The sequence below is a fragment of the Sturnira hondurensis genome, unplaced genomic scaffold, assembly GCF_014824575.4.
Source record: "Sturnira hondurensis isolate 20B ecotype Veracruz unplaced genomic scaffold, ASM1482457v3 Scaffold0001872, whole genome shotgun sequence".
Lineage (NCBI taxonomy): Eukaryota > Metazoa > Chordata > Mammalia > Chiroptera > Phyllostomidae > Sturnira > Sturnira hondurensis.
This window is the reverse complement of record NW_028074503.1, coordinates 24341590-24365633: the sequence shown is the minus strand read 5'-3', so window position 1 is coordinate 24365633 and position 24044 is coordinate 24341590. Positions and strand designations below refer to the sequence as shown.

Genomic DNA, 24044 nt, shown 5'->3' with positions numbered 1-24044 from the left:
TTCTGGTTTGATCCCCAGTCAGGGTACAAGCCTGGGGTACAGGCCAGGTCCCCAGTTAGGGGCATGCGAGAAGCAACTGACTGATATTTCTCTCCCTCTCTTTCTCCCTCCTTTCCCCTCTCTCTCAAAATAAATAAACAAAATCTTTTAAAAAATAATTGTACATCAAAAAAAAAAAACATGTTGGCTGAATTTTGCAAATGCTGCTTACTCAATGAGTCATTGAATTACTTAACTAATAATTTAAATTTCATTATTTCTCAAAACTGAAATCAGATTTTTTGCTTAAAAGATATTTCCAAAGCATTTGAGACCTTGCTCCTTGGCACATGTCATCAGTTTGGTTCAAACAAACTCTTAACAAAAAAATGAGCTTTCTATGTAATTACCAGAATATCTTTTTTTAAGCCCAGGTTCTTCTTCTTTAAAAAAAAATTTTTATTTATATTTTTAGAGAAAGGGGAAGGGAGGGAGAAAGAGAGGGAGAGAAACATCAATATGTGATTGCCATTCACACGCCCCCTACTAGGGACCTGGCCCACAACCCAGGCGTGTGCCCTGACTGGGAACCAAACCAGTGACCCTTTGGTTCCCAGGTCTGCACTCTATCCACTGAGCTACACCAGCCAGAGGCCAGAATATCTTTTTACAATTTTTTATAACCCAACCAGACAGAATATCCTTTCATTTCAACATGAGTGAGAAGTAACTGGGAATATCAGAATCATAGAATATTAAAGCTAGAAAGTCTTGAGAAAATTTTCTGTTCAGCTATCTCAATATACACAGAAGGAATCTGAACCATGGAAAAGTGGAGTAGTCACCCAAGCACACAAACTGTTTCAGTTAATGTGCATTTAATAAGTATTTATTTATAGTGCCCTCTACTGGAAAGCCCTGTTAGATTGGCTGGGGACACAGCAGTGAATGAAAAGGGGAAAAAACTCCTAACCTCCAGAGTTTATATTCTAGTGGGGAGAAAAATACAAATAAACAGATAAATTATATAAACCACAGACAGACAGATGTACTACGAAGGAAAATGAAGCGGAGAGGGGCATGTGTTGCAGAAGGAAACTGCCGTCTAAACATAAGGAGGTCCAAAGACTTGATCAAATGACATTTGAGCAGCTACACAGGTTAAGGGGGAGGGCCGCATGACTCAAGGATGAGCTTTCTGGGCAGAAACGAGGGTCCGCACAAAGGTCCGAGGGAGACTCATTCTTGGCCTGTTCTGGAAACAGCCTGGAGGCTGCCGTGGCTGGAGCAGAGCAGGGAAATGGAGTAGATGTCATCCCCGAGTTGGAAAGTCACGGCCCTTCGTAAGAAGTTTGGGACCAGGGTGGTAGATACGTGGCTTGTGAGAGGGAATTACATTTCTGAAGGAAGAACCAAGAGAAAGTAAATGGCAGAGCTGGGTCTAGGACCAGGGTTTGGGTGTGCTTACGTTTTCTTTTTCACACACTATGTTGCTGAATTATTTTTTAAAGTTCAAGAGAGTATTCCCAAGAAACAATTTGATTTCCGAGTTGCAATTAGGGACTAGAGATACAGTTTTTAGTACCCAGCTGAGGCCAGCTCACAAGGCCTGGTGAGAGTGTCTCTCTGCTACGAGGATCGGCCTGCCCAGCAGAAGCACAGATTGTGACTGTTACCTTCCTGTCACCTTGATGGGCCTCGGGGTGCGCAGACTAAACGTTATTTCTGGCTGCGTCTGTGAGGGTGTTTCCAGATGAGACTGGTATTTGAATCGGCTGACTCAGAAAGTGCTCTCCCCAGCTTGGAGGGCAACACCCGATCCATCAAGGACCTGAACAGAACCAAAGGTGGAGGAAGGAGGGACTTGCTTTTATCCCTGCCTCGCTATTCGAGCTGCAATGTCTCATCTCATCTTCTCTGGCCTGCCTCCCCCGGTCCTTCAGACTCAGGATGAACTGCACCCCTGGTCCCCGGTTTTCCTGTCAGTTCTCTTTCTCTGGAGAACACCATCTAAAACATACACACGATGGGCTCCCGAGTGCAGAAGGAAAAACACAGCTAAATTTTACAATCCAACTACCCATTTTTCATGACCTGCTTACACATGTTGTTTCATCATCTTTTTCACCTCAGTATACTTTCATTACAATTTCAAAACAACATAAGGGAAGGTGAGCCAATCGCATGGACGGGCTGCCTCCAGATCTGAAACGTGTGCCTGTAACTGAAATGGCCTTGCTGGGATTTAGACACTTAATGACCTTGAATGCCAGAGAAGCTGAGTGTTCTTGACCTTATCTCCTAGACCTTTTTTCCCCCATTATCACGTCTGCACCCATCTTACTGGGGTCTGTAGCAGTGTCACTAAACACAAAAAATAGACAGGTGTTTTTTTTAGTTCCATTATATACCTAACACAGAAGCTCACAGGGTAGCCGGTTAAATATTTGCTGAAGGAAGTTTATTTTAGAATATACGTGCTTTATTTTAAAAGAAATTTTATTTTTACAAGAGATGAGAAAAGAGAGATACAAATAATTACATGAAAACTATAGGAATCGCCTCTGGACTCTGCTGCTGGCAGGTTCGAAGAGTACAAGGGCCTCAGGTTATGACGTACCGCGTGAGGCCCCCCCCTCGGACCTCCGACAGCCTCCGGCAGTGCCGCAAGATATTCAGTATCACGTGAAACCGCTTGTCCACTTTCAAAGCTGTGAACTCCTTTATGTCAGCTTCCACTATAAAATAATGGCCTGCAAGTAAAGACATCAGCGCTAATTTTTTCTGGTGATTTCCAATTTTTTACTGATTTCCGATCTGATCTCATTACATCATCGTTGCTTTCATCTCCTGCGTACTAGGAATATTGTAGAACTATCCACGCTGACGTTTTCTTGTTCCTTGTGCTTTTTTTGGTAGTATTGTCTTCCATCCACACTCCCATTTTTTCTTACTTTTTTATTGATAGTGCTAATTTCTATAAGGACAACTTTCGGAGATGAGTCTTTAATGCATTACACAGTACCTATGAATGGCATCAATCATTTTTACTGTCATTATCCAACCAAAGTGAGAAATGGCATTCTTACTAAAATATCAGTAATAATTTTTCCTCCAGCTGAAGTTGCACAACATTTACCATAGTGTCTCAGTGATGTAGCCCTGCTCGTTATATCACTAGCCATCTGCTGGGATCTTTTGGGCGATTTTCTTTTCAGGAGTTAACATGGGATAGTGAACAACAGAATGAAACCCTCAGCAGCTCTACCGCTTCACTGGCTGACCCTGGACAAGTAATGCAAGTTCTCTCTGCTTAGCCTGCAAAATGGGGTTGGTTAGTGACAGGTGAACCGCCCAAGGATGTCAGGAGGACCACAGCCCTTAGCACACCACCTGGGACACAGTCGGTGCTGGGTAAGAACGACCCACTGTTGTCATTCCTGTTCAAATCCTGGAAACTGGTTATAGTTCCACGATAACGCCCAGCCTCAGAACCACAGACGTTCCGGGTCAGATCATTCTTTTCTGTGGGAGCTATCTTGTGGGTCATTAGGTACCTTAGCAGCATCCTTGGTCTCCAGGCGCTGGGTGCCAACCCAGCCCCAGCTGTAACAACCGAAAATGTCTCCAGAGATGGCCAAACGTTCCCCGGTGGGAAAGTCGCCCGGGTTGAGAGCCGCTACTCTAAATTCAGAATTTTCTAGAATTAGTTTTGTTTCTTCTGATTTATTTACACTCCAAACAGTTGACATACACACACATATAGATGCTATTACTTACCTTTAGTATCCTTTGTTTCTTCATCAAGGAATCTGTGATAGAGATTTCTGGCCACAGAACTCAGAGTGGACTTTTTTGGCTGATGTAGGATCTTATATTTACTAACTACTGCTTTGTTGATTTCTTTAATAACATCATTGATTTGACAATAGGTTAAGCGGCATTTCATGTACCTGTAAACAAGTATATGATTAATGTTTTTGAAGACTCATTATACAAAACATTTTCATTGAAAAGCATTTATGATGACTTCATACAATAACAAAGCTATTAGTCCTCCTTATATAAAATGTTAAATCCACTTTCAAATAAACCGGACATGTCTCAACAGCTAAAAACTGAGAGAGAGACCACAACATACTAGTGCTTATCTTCCCTAGTTATATCTGGATGCACTAATCTCTGTTCCCCACCTACAGACTGAATGAACTGCTTAACTACAAGCCAGATGCTTATTTAAACATTTTTCTATGTTTCTAAGCAAGGGAATACAAAAATTTTAATGGTAGCAAACTATGTAACTTATACCACTCTAGTTTTCTGCAGAAACTTGTGTGTCCAGAGAGAGCAAGAACAAAGGAAGAGGGGAGGAGGGTGAAGGACGCCAGAAGGCCACAGCAAAGATGACGGTGTCTGTGCAGACACGGACGGCTGGCGGTGGGAGGAGGGCTCTGAAGTGGAGCTGCAAAGGCAGAGAGCCCACTCGGGGCCACGCCCTTCTCCGTCCCCCAGCTCACGTTCCCTCCGAGCATCGTCCCTTCACTCTACTACACGCCGCTTTCTTCAGCCTGGATCTTCTCCCGGTCACTCCACAGTCTTAGCATATGAGAACAGGCCACTCTCTATTTTGAGTGGTTTGTACATGCCAAAAACAAATCTTAATGATCCACCTCAATTTCCCTCCTCAACAAACTCTAAATTCCGTATGTTAAACTCTGTCCTTCGCCTCTATTCAAAGGGGAAGTTTTCTAAACAAAACTTCCTTAATGTAACATAATATAGAAATATATTTAAAGAAAAATGTTCAGCCCTGGCTGGTGTAGCTCAGTGTATTGAGTGTGGGCCTGCGAAGCAGAGGATCACGGTTCAATTCCCAGTCAGGGCACATGCCTGGGTTGCAGGCCAGTTCCCAGAAGGGGCCAGTTCCCAGCAGGGGACGCATGAGAAGCAACCATACATTGATATTTCTCTCCCTTTCTCCCTCCCTTCCCTTCTAAAGATAAATAAATAAAATCTTTAAAAAAAAATGTTCTTATTGCCCCAAAGCATGCATTTTCAGTATTCTCTTCTTTTCTAAGTTCATTTTTGCGGCTATTTTTTTTTTGACCACGGTTTCCACAAAGTGTTGATACCACAGCTCTGCACAGTGCAATGCTGTTAAAGCTTTTTTATGGGTCAGTAGTTCATTAACTACTGGGTCAGTAGCACCTTAACCTCCTCAACAGCCTTCCCCTGCCTCTGCCAGTCCTTCCACTGGAAAGTGGGAATATATTTCCACCCTCAGTATTAACGTTTTAAATAAATAAAGAAAAGCCCCATGTTTAGAATACATTCTTCCCTATCCTAATCCTCAAATTTCTCTTATTTCCTAAATAACATCTTAGTTTAAAAATTAACACCCTAGCCCTGGCCAGGTAGGTCTGTTGGTTGGAGCATCGTCCTGAACACCAAAAGGTTGAGGTTCAATCCCCGGTGAGGCACACGTGGGAAGCAACTGATCAATGTCGTTCTCTCTCTCTCAAATCAATGAGTATATCCTCCAGCGAGGATTAAAAAAAAATTAATACTTTACCATGACTAGTTAATTTCCTTCTTTTATCTCTTTATAAAAGCATTTTCTAAATAAAAACCCTCTGCACCAGAGTTCCTCACTGACATTTGCTCTTCCCTGTAGTTCAGCCAATGAACAATAATAACAATTTAAAAAACGGAATAGCATCAAACAGAATTTCCATACAAAAAAAACCTAAACTGTCAATAAAAGAAAAGACTGACTGACCCCCCTAAAAAAAGATTAAAGAGAAATGTCAGCTTCCTTACTAGTCCCAGAATTATCAAACAGCCAGGTATTTTTTCAAGTGGCTAATAAGCACATGAAAAGATATTCAATGTCATCTGTTGTCATGAAACTGAAAATTACACAATATCACTACACACCTATTAGAAAAGAGAAAAAAACACGACACAAGGCCAGTGAGAACGGAAAATGAGAACTTTCATTCATTGCTCACGGGAATGCAAGACGGCACAGCAACTTTGGAAGACAGCTTGACAGCCTCCTACAACGCTGAAGATACTCTTACCACAGGACCTAGCAACCTCACTCTTAGGTGTTTATCCAAATGAGTTACAAATGAACGCCCACACCAAAACCTGCACATGGATGCCTACAGAAGCTTTGTTTACCACTGCCCCAAACTGGAAGTAACCAAGACGTCCTTCAGTACGTGAATGGACAAACTGTGGTACATCCAGACAGTGCAGTATTAATGTCAGTGATAAAAAGAAATGAACTACTGACCCATAAAAAGACACGGGGATCAAACAAATGGTGACAGAAGACTTGACTTTGGGTAGCAAGCACACAATGCAGTGCACAGGTGATGTATCATAGCACTGTACACTTGAAACCTAATAATCTTATTAACCAATGTCACCCCAATAAACTTAATTTTTAAACATTCTGAAGGTTGGGGAGGAAGTTTTCAGCACAGTAAAATGATTTTATATCCTTAAGTAAAATGTGCTCTCAAATTGTGTTTCTACCTATGGAAATCAAAAAATTAGACCATCTATTTTTTCCTTAGTTGTAATGGCCACTGGGAGGTTCAACTAAAATAAATGTTTTAAAAAAAGACAAGGGGGGAGTCTTAGATTCATATTACCAAGTGAAAGAAAAAGAAGCCAATCTGAAAGGCTTCCCAGTGTATGACTCCACCTGCATGATACCCGAAACCGCAGAGCCATGGAGACAGAGAACAGACTAGAGGCTGTCTGGAGCTCGGGGGATGAGACACGCAGGCGAGCACAGGGCGGTGCTGGGCCAAGGAAACTACCTATGTGATACCGGAATGGTGGACACGTGTCACTGTGCATCTGTCAAAACCCACGGAATGTACAACAGCAAGGGCAAATTCTACTGAGGACTACGTTCTTTAGTTAATGATGTTCCTGTATCAGTTCATTGATTCTAACCGATGTACCAATGACAGGATGTTAATGACAGGAGACACTGTTTTCAGGTCTGAGAACACTCTGTGCTATCTGCCGAATTTTCCTGTAAACCTAAAACTGTTCTAACAAAGTTTATCAATTAGAAAATAACCAAAAAAAAAAAAAAAAAAAAAAAAAACTGGCACAGACAACTCTTAGGAAAGTGAAATACTCATGCCCCTTGTCCCGGGGATTTCCATAGGTCTCTAGGTCTCTATCTCAGGAAAATGAGGAATCACAAAACAGACTTGCCTAAAAGAAATGCCACCGTACCATTATTTCTGGAATAATGAAATCAAGCCAAAATAGTTAATAAGGGAATGCTTAAATAACTCACAGGAAAGCTACATGAGAAAATATTACACAGCTATTATATCCAAGTTTACAATAATAGCTGATGATAGGAAAATGCTCAGAAAGTAAGAAAATTGTATTTATAGTACAGCTACATTGTTATAATAATCAGCAACAACCAATTATATATATGAAATTAAATAAAATCTAGAAGGAAATACTCTATCTGAGAGGCAGAATTACAGATGAGTTGTTTTCTGACAACATTTTCTAACAACATGTACTATAAAGAGGTAATAAAAATCTGTAACACAAGGCCCAGAGGTGAAGCTCAGCCCAGGCATTACAAGAGTCACAAACACGATTTCCACACTTGGTTCCCTACTGCTGTCCCTGTAAAGAGCAAAGGAGACCCACCTCCGGGGAGTGGGGCAGGGGGTCCATGTCACTCCACCTCTGTGCTCTCCTCAGGGACCCAGGCCCAGAATGGAGCACTGATTCCAACCAGTGTGTGGCACAAGCTAAGGGACAAATGTGATAACACACACTTCCACAACACCCCCCATTCTGATCTCAAACCCACACAACACACTTTCTCTGCAATTACAGCAAAACTGAGGCTAAAGTGTAACCGGAGAGACCTATCACAAAACGGTCCTGGAGAGGACGCGGCTATCAACTGAGCCAGCTCTGTATGTCTCCACTCAAAGAGACTTCACTACTAAACAAAAACACGACTTTAAATACCTTCAACAAGAGATTTACTGTGTTTTCACAGTACAATGTAAAACTATTTAGAAAAGACTGACATTTGAACATAGCATATTATGAATATAATCAAGCTTTGTGATTTAAACAATCATGTATGTCACTTACTAACGAGCTGAATGTTAAAAGTACTTACACATGCCCTGGCTGGTGTAGCTCAGTGGATTGAGCACGGGCTGTGAACCAAAGGGTCACTAGTTCGATTCCCAGTCAGGGCACATGCCTGGGTTGCAGGCCAGGTCCTCAGTGGAGGCCACGTGAGAAGCAACCACGCACTGATGTTTCTCTCCCACTCTTTCTCCCTCCCTTTCCCTCTCTCTAAAAATAAATGAAATCCTTTAAAATTACTTACGCAGGAATCCCATTAAATTCCTCAGAAGTTATAAATGGCATTTCTTTAATGTTTCTTTGCTCTTTAGGGGGCTTCTTCTTTGTGGCTCCAGGTTCCTCACCTTTGACAGGTTCCTCACCTTTGACAGGTTCCTCAGGGTCAATATCTGACCCAGCAGCACTACAGAACAAAGACACACAGACGTAGTACAGGTAATCGTGAGAACTGTGCAGCACACCACAAAGTTCTTCTGACGGAAAATAATCAATATCAAACACATGACTCATCTCATTGTAATAATTTCACAGCCAACGTTTTTCTATCTCTACCCCTATTATTCATGAAGATCTGAATAGTGAGAACACTGACAAACCAGGTCCCCCAAACTTCAGTAATGTAATTGTATTTGCATACCCCCAAAGGGAGCCTGTGGCACCTTTGCTAAACATCTTCATCAGTTATCCCACTGGCCCCTCAAGTCACTATGGGCAAGTCAGTCATCTTATTCTTCCATTTTCCTCATTGATCCCGTTGGTTGCTGGCCTCAGTCTCCCCCTGCTGCAGAGTCATTTGTGTTGCCAGCAAGGAGCACGGTTCACCCTTGATTCAGTCCTGCCCAATGTTTGGCGTCAATGAGAAAGCTTTAGCTCCTACCCCACTAGCAGAGAAGTCTAGAGACAGACTAGCTTCCGGGTTAACTTCCTGGGGAGGAAAGGACCCCTGTTGCCAGTCACGAATCAAGCCATACTGGCTTTACTGTTCCACAAGAGAAATGGGATACAGGAAGGGCAGATCCAACCCAGGAGCCAGGGAGCTGCAAGGAAGACAGGGAGGCAAGATCGTGAGAGGACAGCGGAGCACGAGGCACTGAGGGCAAGCAGGCTTGACTGGGGAGGGGGCCATGTCGGGGGCTGTCAGGATGAAGATGCCTGATGCTATGGTACCATCACCCTCGCATAAACCCTGACGTGAGACTCCACAGTGAGCCTGACTGGTACTTGCTTGTCTTGACCACGTGCTAAGGACACTCCTGATTCTCCTTTACACCCTTACTGCCTGTATCAGCTGAAAAAAAATCACTTCAACCTACAGTTAAGGTTCTGCTTTGACCCAGCCCTGAAAATCAGAACCAAGCCATAGTGACTTCAGAAGAAAATTCCTATTCCCCAGGCCATATTCCTGCCAGATGTCCACTGTCCAGCCCACACTGTCTACCACCTTGGCAGGTATCATGTAATGACCTCGGTCACTAGCATTCATTCATGACCTTGCCCACTAGTTTTCCCTTCCTGCAGGGAAACTCCAGGGTACCCAGGGACTCTGTGGAGCTGCCTTCCGGAGGCCTCCAACCATCAGCAGCAATCTGGCTCCTCCCTGCACAGCAGGGCTCGAGCCTTCCTCTGGGTTTTTAAAATTTAAGTGGCATTTTACTATGGAAATATATGCAAAAGTGTGATTATCATAAATACCAGATAATTACTTCTCACAGAAGGAAGGTCTGCAACAGAAGTATTTCAAGTGCTGATAGTGTCTCATTTCTTAGTCTGACTGGTAGATACACTGATGTTCATTATAATTTGATTTGCACAAATAATACTTTAATCCCTTTCTGTATATATGATATACAGGGTCTGGCAGAAGTAACGCCTGCTTGAGTGTAGTTGGTAGGGTAACAAAGTGGGTGTAATAATTTATAGTTTTAATTTGAACATTTTACCTAAAATGTCATATGGTGTGCTTGAGTGTGATATTATGTTTCAGAATTACATGCTTAAGATTTTGTAAGAAAAGATTTTGTTACAAAAAGATTTTGTGACAAACATTCCATTACTTCTGCTGGACCCTATAGTTTCAAAATTAAAAAAATTTAAGTTAGTCATGGAATGTTTTTACATACTTGGAGCCCCCTTTTAGAAATATGATTTTGGTGGCAAATGACTGAGAGATGAGAGTAGAGAAATACTAGAAAGACAAATCACAGGAACTCCCAAATCATAAAGACAAAGGATGACAGAAGCTCTCACTCAGAGCCAGGCAATGAGAACAGAAGGGAGGGGAGGGACAGACAAAACCTATAGAGGCAGAACGGACAGCTGATGGCCACGAGAGAGTGATTTGGGCTGAAGACACCAACTTCCTGTCGGGTGATGGGAGGGTCACAGCAACAGGCGCAGATGTAACAGGGTGACAGGGAACCAGTGAGTTCAGTATCAGATGCGCAAAGTCGGAGCGAATTCATCGGACTGCTAGNTTTAAGTTAGTCATGGAATGTTTTTACATACTTGGAGCCCCCTTTTAGAAATATGATTTTGGTGGCAAATGACTGAGAGATGAGAGTAGAGAAATACTAGAAAGACAAATCATAGGAACTCCCAAATCATAAAGACAAAGGATGACAGAAGCTCTCACTCAGAGCCAGGCAATGAGAACAGAAGGGAGGGGAGGGACAGACAAAACCTACAGAGGCAGAACGGACAGCTGATGGCCATGAGAGAGTGATTTGGGCTGAAGACACCAACTTCCTGTCGGGTGATGGGAGGGTCACAGCAACAGGCGCAGATGTAACAGGGTGACAGGGAACCGGTGAGTTCAGTATCAGATGCACAAAGTCGGAGCGAATTCATCGGACTGCTAGCGAAACAGCAGAACTAGATGTTCTGTCAAGGAGGAAGCTGGACATCTGAGAGCATCCACAGCAGCGTTAGGTAAGAGTGAGTAGAACAGCTCTAGGAGATACTTGTAACTTAAAGGAGGTCTGAGGCAAAGCGGGCAGCCAAGTCAGAGATGTGAGCGACAACCAAGAAACCAAGGCAGTGGTACAGGTAACAGAATGTCAAAAACCAAGAAGGTGGACAACAAAATGCAACCTGAAAAGATAGAATCAGGGCTGAAGAGCAACCTCTGACGTCTTTTTAACCTGCGACCATCAGTTTCCTAAGTGTGGTGGTAACGACAGCCCCGGGCCAGGTTTTCAGCTGCTCTGGGGGAGGTACAAACACATACTGGCTGATCAGAGGTAGAATAAGCATTGGAGGGGGAAGCAGAGCTGAGGGTTTTTTTGTTGTTGTTCCTTTGGCTGCTTTTTTTTTTAAGGATACTTTTTAAAAAAAGATTTCACTTATTTTCAGAGAGAGAGGGAGGGTAGAAGAAAGAGATGGAGAGAGACATCAATTGGTTGCCTCTCACACCCTCCCGACTAGGGACCTGGCCTGCAACCCAGGCATGTGCCTTGACCAGGAATCAAACCAGTGACCTTTCAGTTTGCAAACCGGTGACCTTTCAGTTTGCAGGCCAGCATTCAATGCACTGAGCCATACCACCCAGGGCGCTTTGGCTGTTTTTAAGATGGGAAGCTCATTAAGGTTATTTTTACCCTAAGGCTGTGGTTCTGAAGGTCAGGGGGGCTTTGTTCCCCCAGAGGACATGGCAATGTTTGCAGACATTTTTCATGACAATGTTTGGAGAGATTTTCAGTGGGTGGGGGTGCAGGGGGTTTGGGGTGCTTCTCCTTGGTAAAGTAAGAGATGTAACCAAACACCCTATTATCACAACAAAGAATTATCCTGCCCAAAATGACAAGCTCTGCTCTAAGGGAAGGAAATGAGAAAAAGCAGAGAAAGAGACCCTAGAGGAGGCTCACCCTTGGGAAAGGGGGGCGACACTTTTCTCAGAGAGAGCAGGATAAGAAAACTGGCAAAGGTCAGGGAAGTACTATTTCTGGTGTAAGTAACAAAACAAAACAAAACAAAACAAAAAAGCCCAGACGATCACAAACAAAATTGCAAGTACACGGAAAAGCAAAAAATCTGAGGTGTTTGTTTTAACAGTTTTATAAATCCAGATGGCAAGAATAATTATAAAGACACTTACAAGTTCTGGGTTACTGTTACTTGAGGCAAATGGGGGGGAATGTTCTCTTTGAGATGTTGCACAGCTTTATAATCTTCTTCCAGAGAGGCACAGAGTTCCTGAAATTGAAGAAATGCTCACAAATAAGCATGGTCCTGCCAGTGTGTGTACTGCGATGACATAAACAGCGTGACAGGCCCAGACACACAATCACCATACTGCCAGTGTTCAGAACGCAGAGGGGGTGAAAAAGCACTGAGTGCAGCAATATTTTAAAGGGCCCTCTGGTTCCTAGAGCTGTTCTTGGATGGCGATATAATACTTTTCTCTACAGATTGTTTTTTAATCTTTTTAAAAAAAATCTGTAGATTTTATTTATTTGTCCCTAGAGGGCGGAACAGAGGGAGAAAGCAAGGAAGAGAGACATCAACATGAGAAACATCAATCAGTTTGTCTCCTGCATGCACCCCGACCGGGACTGAACTCGCAACCCAGGCATATGCCCTAACTGGGAATCAAACCCGTAACCTTTTGAGGACATGTGCCCGGTCAGGGCTCTATAAATTTTCTTAAAGAATAATTATTATAATCACATTACAAGAGGCAGGTTGACATTTCTAAACTACTTTAACCTTGAGAAGCAACTGGAAAAACATGAAAGATATATGCTTGCCGTTCTGGTAAACTGCTTTTGTCGACTTAGTAAAGGTTCCCAGTGTTATCTGGGTGACAGCAAGAGGGTAATGACACTAATGACGTGTGCCTGGAACTCGAGGACGAGAGGCCACTTGGAACAGCTTCCATTGCCGACATGCTCACACGCCAGCTTAATGAAAATCTCTGTGATTATAATGGCTTGTTCTGGTTTTCGGTTGTTTTTGTGTAACTGTCACCAGAATTTGAGGCAATGAATTCATGCAAATTTAACAGGAAAAATACTCCACAACTTTGGGTTCCTGCCCTCTGATTCTCAATCACATTGTTAGCAAAATTTCCAAGTAGCCCTCAGTTCTGAGTTGAACATTCTCTGGACCCACACCTAACCCTGGGCATTTTGGGGCAGGTTAGAATTCAAAGCAATACGGGTTTCTGTTTTAAATTTATAGGGCATCTTTGTTTTAAAGAGCTAAATGATGTTCATAGATACTAATTTTATCTCAACTAGTAGTAAGATGGGCCTGTCCACGCCTACAGCCGAAAAATCTTTACAGACCTTAAGGATCACGAGGTTGAAATGCACTGTAGAGGCACTTCATTAAATCCCATTGAACTTGTTAATGGCTCTAAGAGCATGAGGTAATAATGGTCCAGAATGAGTATTTTACCATCAGGAAGTACACAGCACCTTACTGGCTGAAGTCAGTTAGGTTCTTTGAGGACAAAATGTGCATGTGAATATGGGCCAAGGTTCTCTTTATTTGGGAATCCTCGTATGACTTGTTATAGGAATTTAAAGATGCACAACAGAAGGATCTTAAGAAATAGTTCGGCATGACCCATTATTTTCCAAATGAGGACCCGGAGACCTCAAGAGGTAAAGCGGCTTTCTCAGGGTGGCAGAGGGTGCTAAGGGCAGCCCAGGGACGCATCCACATGGCATCTCAGGGCAAATGCACACCAGCCTACTAGGATATCGTGCATTTAAATTAAACCTATCAAGAATTATTTAGGAAATCTTCCTTTTTAGTCAAGTTCAATTCCTTTGGCTACTAGCATGTGAAAAGGAATACCTGTGGAGTTCTGGAGTCCTTTATATTAGGAAAATAAAATGCAAATAACACACTCTACAATTAATAATAATTTACAAAGTTAAGAACATTATAAACTTACAGAACCCTTAAGAACTCCTGGTGATTAGGAAATTTGTATGTATTGCCTTTTCATTTTGTTGCTTTGCTCAGAAAACATTACCTTAAGTGTATTAGTAGTTTGTTCTTGATACTGAATTTCCAATTCCAATTTATTTAGAAGTTCATTTACGACCATGATCTCATCCCCAACTTTATTTAAGATAGTCTTCAAAGTGGGTTCTTGACCTATTAATAAACAAAGATGAAAAGGAAAATTAAGCGTATAGAAAACCAGTAACATACATGTACCCAACCAAACTTTTGGAACAGAGCTTTACCTTTAGAGAGACATTTAGAGGTAGAGAAAGAGCTGTTGTTTGAGGCCCTAGGACCTGTCTGCATGGGTAATCTTAAGACCTCAATTCTAAGTGTTAGTATGGAAAAGAAGGAAGAGGCAAGTACAAATGTCTCCTGAGCCTTTTGTCTCTGGCAAAATCTTCCAATATTAAAAAGAAACCTCTATAAATGCTAAGTAAAATAAACACCCTCTACATACACAACCAAGCTTTGGTGACAATAAGGTGAACGCCAGGGAGGGAGACCCACAACCCAGGCAGTGCACGTGAGATGACGTGGCAGCAGCCTGAATCTGGGGGGAGCAGAGTGAAGCCAGAGTTTGACAGTTTCAGCTAATGTATCTGGGTTTTTTTTAAAGGCATTATTTATTTATTTTAGAGAGGGAAAGAGATGGAGAAAGAGAGGGAGAGAAACATCAGTCGGCTGCCTCTTGCAAACCCCCCACGGGGGATCTGGCCTGCAACCCAGGCATGTGCCCTGACAGGGAACTGAACCAGCAACCTTTTGTTTTGCGGGATGAAACCCAATCCACTAAACTACATTAGTCACAGCAAATAATATATTTGGTTTTAACGGGGACCAAGCCCATGTTTTGAAACTTTAAAGCACAGGGTGTTAGAAGTGAGAATCCCAGATGAAGCTGGCACCCCTCTGCATGGGCTACATCTTTAGTGAAAGTGTAAAGCTAAAAAATTCTAATCACTGTCTAGGGAGATATAAGCTTATGTCCTGGCCTGGCCCTCGGGTATGTGTGGAAGGTTAGGGAGAGTTCCGCTTCAGAATTTGTAGTAAAGGTCTGGGATTCCCATTTACACGGTCCACATGATTAATGATCCTTAAGTGAACAAAGTAACAGAAAAAGTCACATGCCGGTGGTAGCCCTGGGGTTCCAGACAGGAACAAACACTTTATAATAAAGTAGCATGCTCACTTACTCCCAACCCCACCTCCCTAGCTTCATAGATTTGAGGATGGGAAAACTGAGTTTCCTCTTCTCCAGAAACAAAAGAAGTACCCCCCTACCAAAAAATGTATTAAGGGCAGAGCTAAAGCACAAAAGAAAAACTGGTCTCATAATCAAATCTTTCCACCTTTACTTCTAGCAACCAAATATGCATAAGAGCACCATTTTTATACTATAAATTATGGAGACAGTAGAATGAAATGGCTAGAGGCTCCAGGCCTAAATTCAGAAACATTAGTACCTACTTTGAGATTCCTGCAAAGGTGAGGGAGGAAGTACCTATACCATGGGCTTAGCATTATGTCTGGAACCTGGTGAAACACTCAGTAAAATCTAACTACTATTCCTCGCCATCCTGAGAATCAATATATTATTCTACCTAATGGAGCAGTGCGAATTGCACTGGGCACTAGGTTCATAACAACAAAATCAAATTAGGAAGTAAATGAGAGTACTGATGTCTTTACTGAGATTAAATTACTGAGATTAATTTCGGGGGGTTGTTAAATAACTAGTTGGATACATTCGTATTTTAAATAACTTTTAGTCACTTAAATTTTAGGGCCCTGTTTACTGATCTGTAAACGTTAATGGCTGAGCAAATTCAATACTCTGGATAGTAGTGATCTAATAAATTACAGCAGCCAAAGTGGCAAACAAATCAGTTTTTAATATAGGTTTTAGAACCAAGCAAATTGTTCTCCCCACATACAAATGACAGTTATCCAGTGTGTTGTGCAATCTACTAGGTCAGACTGTTTTGGCCACTCCCCATACCTTGGTGGGGTCAGCTGAATGTAAGGTTTGATAGTTTTATAGGCTATCCAGATTGTATCTTTTCACCCAATAGTAATCATGCCCCCTGAAAGAGAATGTTGTTTAGAATTAGTCTAAACAAGACTATTAAACATCTAAATATCCTTTTAAGATTTCCCAATAAAAGTGGCACAGGAGTAGAAAGAGAACTAGACTGGGAATCAGGACACACAAACTGTAGTCCCAAATGATTATTCATGAGCTGGGGGACCCGGCAAGTCACCTGACTTCTGAGTCTCCATTGCCTCATGTGTGAGATGCAGGAGCTGGAGATGAAGCCACAGCACCTCCAGCTTTAACTTTCTACAGAGCATGTTAATCACAAACCATAAGATAGACGAGGCTCCTTTATTAGAGGTTCTCAACAAGAGATGGAAATACCAAAGTGCCTGGGAGGGCATATATAATTTGAAAGGGCATTCCAACATTATAATTTCATACTTTAATTTTTTAAAAACTATCAATTCATACCACAAGCTACGGTCAAGTTCAACAGTCTTCTCAGCTGATAGAATGCTGGCTATTGACAAATCTTTAGCTCTCCTAGGCAGGCTTGGGAGCACATCATTTTCGTGAACACCATTTTTCCAGACTTGACAAGGATCACTCGTTTCTTTGCACCTTCAGTGCACCGTCCCCTTTCAGCCCATCAAAATATTTTGGGAGGTGGTTACAACCTACAAGTTTCTGGCTATTAAAAAATGATTTCATTTTCAATTAGTTGTTTCCTAGTGATATATAGTGATAAGCGTCCTCTAAAGCAGGCTATCTGATGGGTTATGGGCTATTTACTTCTTCTGCCCTGGGTCTTTCCCACTTCTGCTTTTATCCCTTACCTTTAAGTATTTCCATTTAGCTCTAGAACCACAAATGCTATGTAACCTTCAAACCCTATTGTGCCTTGTATATCTCAGAAGAACATAATAAATCTAATTACTATCCAGCACCCTCTGCAATATTCAAAATATGGATGCCGGAGTGCTTTTAAGTCACCATTTGAAACCTAAAATTACCTTTGCAAGATATATTCACTTAGCCAGGCATAAAATACCAAAGTGGAACAATTATCAAAATGCATTTTGTTTGTACAGTCAGTGGAATCTATTCTACTTACCACAGTTCCTTAATGCCAGACATGTTTTAATATTCCTAATCTTTTCATTAATATAAGTGCATATTTGTTCCAGATCTGATGAGGCCATCCTTTAAGCCTCTGAAGAAAAAAAAATATATAAACAGTTTCCAAAAACAAAAACCAAATTTCTGTTCACTTTCAAAATCCAAGAATGGTTAATATCCAGTAGATCACATACCTTTGAAAAGAAAGTACAAAAAGTCAAGAGCAATTTCTTTCAAACCTACAAAATTCGGTTTCTAACCGAAATGCAGCCATGACATTTCTACTGCAGCCTTCTGCATGCAGTCGGCACATCCCAAACCATGACACAGGGAANTGCATATTTGTTCCAGATCTGATGAGGCCATCCTTTAAGCCTCTGAAGAAAAAAAAATATATAAACAGTTTCCAAAAACAAAAACCAAATTTCTGTTCACTTTCAAAATCCAAGAATGGTTAATATCCAGTAGATCACATACCTTTGAAAAGAAAGTACAAAAAGTCAAGAGCAATTTCTTTCAAACCTACAAAATTCGGTTTCTAACCAAAATGCAGCACTGACATTTCTACTACAGCCTTCTGCATGTAGTCAGAGCATCCCAAACCATGACACAGGGAATAAGCCTGCATCACCTCTTTAAGGACTTGAGGGGAGGGCAAATACACTATGAATAAAAACAACTTTGGCACTTTCTTTAAAAACGCAAAAACATCCAAATTTTAAGGGAAAAAAACCAGCAAGTGCAAAGAAACGAGTGCAGGTAAGCACTTCTCCATGCTGTGGGGGACTGTTTGGGGGCAGTAAGGAGGCGGAAGAAAGCAATCAGTTGCTCTGCACTCCGAAGGGAGCTGAGAATGTCTCCAGCGCCCACTCCATCTAACCCAGAGAGCGGAGGAGGGAGGAGCCCTGCTCCCCCGCCTGGCGCGATCCCGCATCCCACACCCCGCTCAAGCAATGCCTTTTGCCTGCTTCCTATACCAGGATCCCCAACTTCGCGCGGGTCTGGGAGTCAAGGATCCATTCCGGGCCGAGGAAGCCCAGCCACGCACTCTCCGGTCTCAGGCGGAAGCCAGGGATCCCGCGAGAAATTCAAATTGCCCGCCGGGACCTGGCGCCGCGCAGGCGCGTTTCGGCGCTCGGGACAGCCGGCTCAGCGCCGCCAAGCGTTTGGGCGACGGCTGGGCTTCAGGCCACAGCAAGGTTGAGGCGGCGGGAAAGTCGGAACTTGGTAAGGCGGGAGCCTTAGTATTTTTGAAAACACCCAAATGGTTCCAAAAAGCAGCCAGAGTTTACAGCTTCTGTAATGGCAAATGCAAATTTACAATAAGGAAAAGTTTAGCTCTGGCCAGTGTGGCTCAGTTGCTTGGGCGCAGTCCCGACCAAAAAGTCGCCGGTGCATTCCTGTGTTGGTTCCATTCTCGGGCGCTCATTAGCCCATGGCAATCTCTGGTACCTCCAGACTTAGACTCTTCCAGGTTAGCAGTTCTTGCTTTTCTGGGAGATCTAGCAAAAACCCCAGGGTTGCATCTCATTGGCCCAACTTGGGCCACGCCCAAGTTAATCTGTCTATTTGGAGGGTTGGAATGGTCTTGGGGCTGGAGGCCAGGTCAGCTCCACCCAAAATAGGACTCAGACTGAAAAAGGGGTGCTTTCTCAAAGGAAAATGTAGCTGCTTTTACGAGATAAGGGGGACGGGGCATGTGTTGGAGGCAGGTAAAAATGAAACAAAAACAAAAACCTGTCTTCAGGGTTATAACTACATTTATAAAAACGGAAAAAAATGAAATGATCAAGATGTAAGATACTGCAGAACTGTTTCTTGCAAAAATAAGAGCAAGGGTAAAAGTAATACAAACTCTCGTCTTTAGGGAAAATAATAAATAATATCAGGTAACATGTATTGGGTGCTTACTCTAATCCTGTTATTTTACATATATTAATATTGCCCCACTTACTCTTTGTAATAAACTTATAAACACTTAAAATCATGATCTGCATTTTACAGATGAGGTAACTGAGACTTATAATTAAGTAACTTGCCCAAGTCAATAAATGGAAAAAATTGAATCCCTGACCTCAGAGCCTATCTTCTGCCTCTCAGGAGCAAGGGGTCATTTGCTCCCCTTTTTTGTGTTTCCAAACCTAAAGATTTCCATTGTTGCTTAATTTCCTCATGTAATTTATACAACACATGAACAATTCTAAATTATTTATGAACTCCAAGTTTTTAATACCCAACTGACTTCGACAGAAAAGACTTTACCTGCACATTTAGTACTTTTCTTTGTCTTTTTTTTTTTTTGCCGCCAGTTGTCAAGTTTAACTTCTGAATGTACCCAAGTCAGAATTAGCTAAGAGTCTCATTGTAGAGGAAGAACTGTAGAATAATACAAGGATCTCTTTAAACAGCAGGACTCTGCATTTCTGGACAGCTTGGGAAATGCTTATTTCTCTCGTTTTGACCAGTGACCAGCAACCAATTGGTCCAGTAAGTTTGAGGGCAGTCCATACATCTCTAGTACAGAAAAGGTCTCCCTTTCAGAAGAAAGAAGCCTATTCCAAGAGATGGGACCATTTTGGGATGCTTCACTGACCGCCTGGGGTGAGTCTCACTCTTTGGGGAGTTATGACATCCAAAGCAAATTATGGTTCTCCATTTCCTGCTAAACGACATTCCTTTGGCTTATTTTTATAAGCTGTTTTCCAAATGAAAAAAATTAAAATTGGAGGCATTTATTTGTAATACAGCTCTCACAGGGGTGATTTCTCAATTTTCATTAGCTGCCATGGCAGCCAAAGTGAATCATTCCAGAAAATCAAACTCCTTGCTAGTGTTCTTTCTTCATTTTACTGAGTCTTGATCTGGTATATGCTTTTTTAGTGTTATAGTTAGAGCCCCAATTTCTGTGCCACCAGGCTGCCCTTAACAAGGGCCCTGGGGTATGTAGTATGATTAGAGGCAGGAAGGGAAGGTCCCCAGCATGAAAAGTGTCTTTCCCCCACTTCTCTCTCCTCTCCAATCTCTCAGTCAATCAGTCTTTTTCCCTCCCTCCCTTCCTCTCCCTCTGATGTGTCTCTTAGTGACACAAAGGAAGATGGAAAAAGCATCAGGTCATCTTTTTGTTACACTGTGAACTTCAGAGGTGAATGACTTCTGAGATCACTTCCAGGTCAAAGCATTAGATTCTTTTTCTTGTGAAACACATCTCCCCCTAACCATAGCCTGCTTTTAAAATAAAAATATGAGTATGTATAGGATAATAGGCTTTTAAGTTGGCAGGGAGAATTAAGATTGCTTCACAGGCTTTTCTTCCTCTACTTCTTAACAAAATGCACTAAAAATAGGCTTAAAATACTCTAAGAATTCCTTAATAATTACCAACAAGGAAAGGGAGATAGATGTAAGGTAATAAAATCTAAAAACTGATGTCAAAGAGGTAAGCAGGATTCTGGAGCAGAGAGGAGTGAACAGTGTGACCTGGCACCTAGCCACACCGCCACCCTGGAAAGTCACAACCACAGTCTCGTAGTAGCTGTCTTGGTTATCAGATCAATGGCTGCGGTGCCACAGTGCTTGCATTCAAGTCGCCCTTATTTTACCTAATTGACAAGAGTGGTGATGCTGGCGATTCGGACATGCCCATGAGAAGCTATAAAATGCTTCCTTTAGGTGAAAAGGTAAAAGTTCCTGACTTACTAAGGAAAGAAAAAAACTGTATGCTGATGTTGCTAAGACCTAGGGCAAGAATAACTCTATCTTTGAAATTGTGAAGAAGGAAAAAGAAATTTGGGCCAGTTCTTCCATCATATCCTCAAACTGCAAAAGTTACAGCCGTAGTGCGTGGTAAGTGCTCAGTTAAGATGGAAATGGCGCTAAATTTGTGGATGGGAGACATAAACAGAAAACATGTCCCCACTGCCACAACTGTTATTACAGTATATTTTTGTAATTGGTCTATTTTACTTATTGTTGTTAACCTCTTACTGTGCCTAATTTATAAATTTACAGGTATGTATGTATAGGAAAAAACATAGTAAGCAGAGAGTTTGGTACTGTCTACAGTTTCAGGCACTCACTGGGGGTCTTGGAACATATCTCCTGCAGATAAAGGGAGACTATACAGTGTCGATGATCACTTTAAATGTAAATAGGTCTAATTACACCAATTAAAAGAAAGAGATTGGTGAGCTCCCCTTCCGGAGCATGTCCACACCTTTCTCTTCCCTCTCTTCCCTCGCAGGCATGCATCTCTTAAGCTCTAAGGGACCCCACAAGACTTGCAACTGGGGGAGCCATGGGCCACAGCACCTCATTCTGGCTCACCCCCTGCACCTTCCCAAGGCCCCCTTTTCTCTGGCTCTCCAGTGAGTGGCCAGCAGCCCCACTTTGGCTCACTTCTTTCCTGTAACGTTGTTAGAGCCCCAAAGCAGCCCCACCTGGGCTCTCACCTGTTGTTTCTTCTACCCTAAGCCCTTCCTTGTTTCACTGTCCCCAGCTTTAATAAATGTCCTGTCTCTCTCTCTCTCTCTGTCTCTCTGTCTCCCTCTCTCTCTCTCTCTCTAAGAATGGGTTTTTATTTTATTTATTTTTATTTTTTTAAGATATTATTTATTTATCTTTAGAGGGGGAAGGGAAGGAGAGAGGGAGAGAAATATTGATGTTTGTTTGCCTCTCATGCGACCCCTGCTGGAAACTGGTTTGCAACCCAGGCATGTGCCCTGACTGGGAATCGAACCATAATCCTTTGGTTCGCAAGCCCGCACTCAGTCCACTGAGCTACACCAGCCAGAGCAGAATGGTTTTTTTTTTAAAATGAGACCCCACCTATATGTTGCCTACAATAAAACCACTTTAAATATAAAGAATCCAATGGATTAAAAGTAAAAGGAATGGAGAAAGATATACAATGATAATACTAATAAAACGAAAGCTGAAGTAGCTTATTTATTTTGGAAAAAGTAGACTTCAAAACAAGGAAAATAACCAGGCATAAACTGAGACACCACACAACAATAGAGGGGTCATTTTCCAAGAAGACATACAATCCTAAAATTGTGTGTACCCAACAATAATGTCATCCCAATAAGCTCAAAAAATATGTGAGACAAAAACTGGTAGAAATAAAAGAAAAATAGACAAATCCAACATTATAGTTTAAGACTACAACCAATTGAAAATGTACCTAGAACACTGTGTATTTGTTGTCTTCAAACTTGATAAAACAGATTTTTGCTTTCTTGAAATGCTAGTTGGAAGGCTCCCTGGCCACCTGGCCACTAGGTGGCAGGGCAGCGCCATTCTCCCGGGTACCAGCAAAACAAATCGCAGACTCGGGGATAAGTGGCCACAGGTAGGAAGTTCACCTGCTCTAAAAGTTTAGGAAGTAAAATTTCCCTATCTTCTTTTTGAGCACTCGTTTTTTTTATTGTTAATGAAGAACATTTTAAATTGAAAATTTGAACGACAGGAGTGTATAAAGAATAAAATGGAAACTCTCCTTATTCTACCTGTCAAAAGTAAATACAGGATCCAGGTCTTGCTTCGGAGGATAAAAATGGCCGAGTGTGGACCCTGACCAGCGTTCTCTGTAAACATCCTCTCCTCGGGGTTTCCTTCTCTCTCGCTAAGTGTCACCTAAACCTACCCTTAATCCCTATTCCACTCCTAACCCCAACCCACAACCCCCTCCTGTAAAATGTATAATGGCTACTTCTGAAACAGCACGGTGGGTGAAAGGGTAAGTTCGCAGTGCTCAGCGTGAATACCAAATCGGTGACATGCGGCAGTAGGTAACAATCTAGGTAAACTCGATAAGCTGTGTCATTTTAAAATATAGGTAATTCCCTGACTGGTGTGGCTAGTGGACTCAGTGCCCACAAACCAAAAAAGTCACCAGTTCAATTCCCAGTCGGGGCACATGCCTTGGTTGTGGGTCAGGTCCCCAGTGGAGCGGGGATGGGGGCGGGGAGGGGTGGTGAGAGGCAACCCATTGTTTCTCTCACACACCAATAATCCTCTCCCTCTCTTCCTCCCTTCCCTCTCTGAAGACGAATTGAAATGTAGGTAAAACATTGACCCCTGAAAAGACATCCCAGAGAAGTTAGAATTTGGTTAAAGAAACAAAACATGTCATCTCTGGTGGTCAGACACAGGTTTACTTACTTTGGGTTACATTGTAAATTTATTTATTTTTTCTGACTTTGTACAGGTTTAACAAATGCATTGACTGTGTAGACACCATCACAAGTCACGAACCAGAAGAGCTCCATTACCTCAAAACAGCCACCCTACCCCACCATCACTGGCGAATGGCTAGTGATATTGGGTGTCTTTTCGTGAGCTTACTGGTGAAATGTCTGTTCAGATCTAGAGCCTACTTTTAAGATTGGGTTTAGGTTTCTTCCTGTTGAGTTTTTAGAGCTTTTCTAAATATATTTTATTGATTGTGCTATTACAGTTGTCCCAATTTTTACCCCTTTTCCTCCAGCAATCCCTCCCTTAGTTTGTGTACATGAGTGGTGCATATAAGTTCTTTGGCTTCTCCATTTCCTGTACTATTCTTGACATCCCTCTGCCTATTTTGTATCTACTAATTATGCTTCTTAATCCCTGCACCTTTTCCACCACTCTCCCTCTTCCCCCTCCTAGCTAATAACCCTCCAAATGATCTGCATATCTATGATTCTGGTCCTGTTCTGGTTGTTTTTTTAGATTCACTTGGTAATGGTTCTGAATCTGTTGTCCTTTTGATGTTCATAGTTTGATCTTCTTTTTCTTAAATAAG

At 42.1% G+C, this 24044-nt stretch overlaps 1 protein-coding gene across 2 annotated transcripts; it reads right to left on the bottom strand.

Annotated features, from left to right (window-relative positions):
* Positions 1–2434: 2434 nt before the first annotated feature.
* On the bottom strand, positions 2435–18435 carry SKA1 (spindle and kinetochore associated complex subunit 1). 2 transcript variants are annotated; one of them, XM_037034303.1, is made up of 7 exons: positions 18309–18435; positions 17256–17354; positions 14126–14250; positions 12236–12333; positions 8387–8545; positions 3760–3932; positions 2435–2732 (listed from the first exon to the last, which is right to left on the bottom strand). In XM_037034303.1, the coding sequence occupies exons 2-7, from the start codon at positions 17341–17343 to the stop codon at positions 2584–2586; spliced, it is 792 nt and encodes a 263-aa protein (XP_036890198.1). In that variant the 5' UTR covers positions 17344–17354; positions 18309–18435; the 3' UTR covers positions 2435–2583. The 2 variants fall into 2 exon arrangements, with proteins under 2 accessions (XP_036890198.1, XP_036890188.1); XM_037034293.1 differs by having other exon boundaries at positions 18218–18434.
* Positions 18436–24044: the final 5609 nt, after the last annotated feature.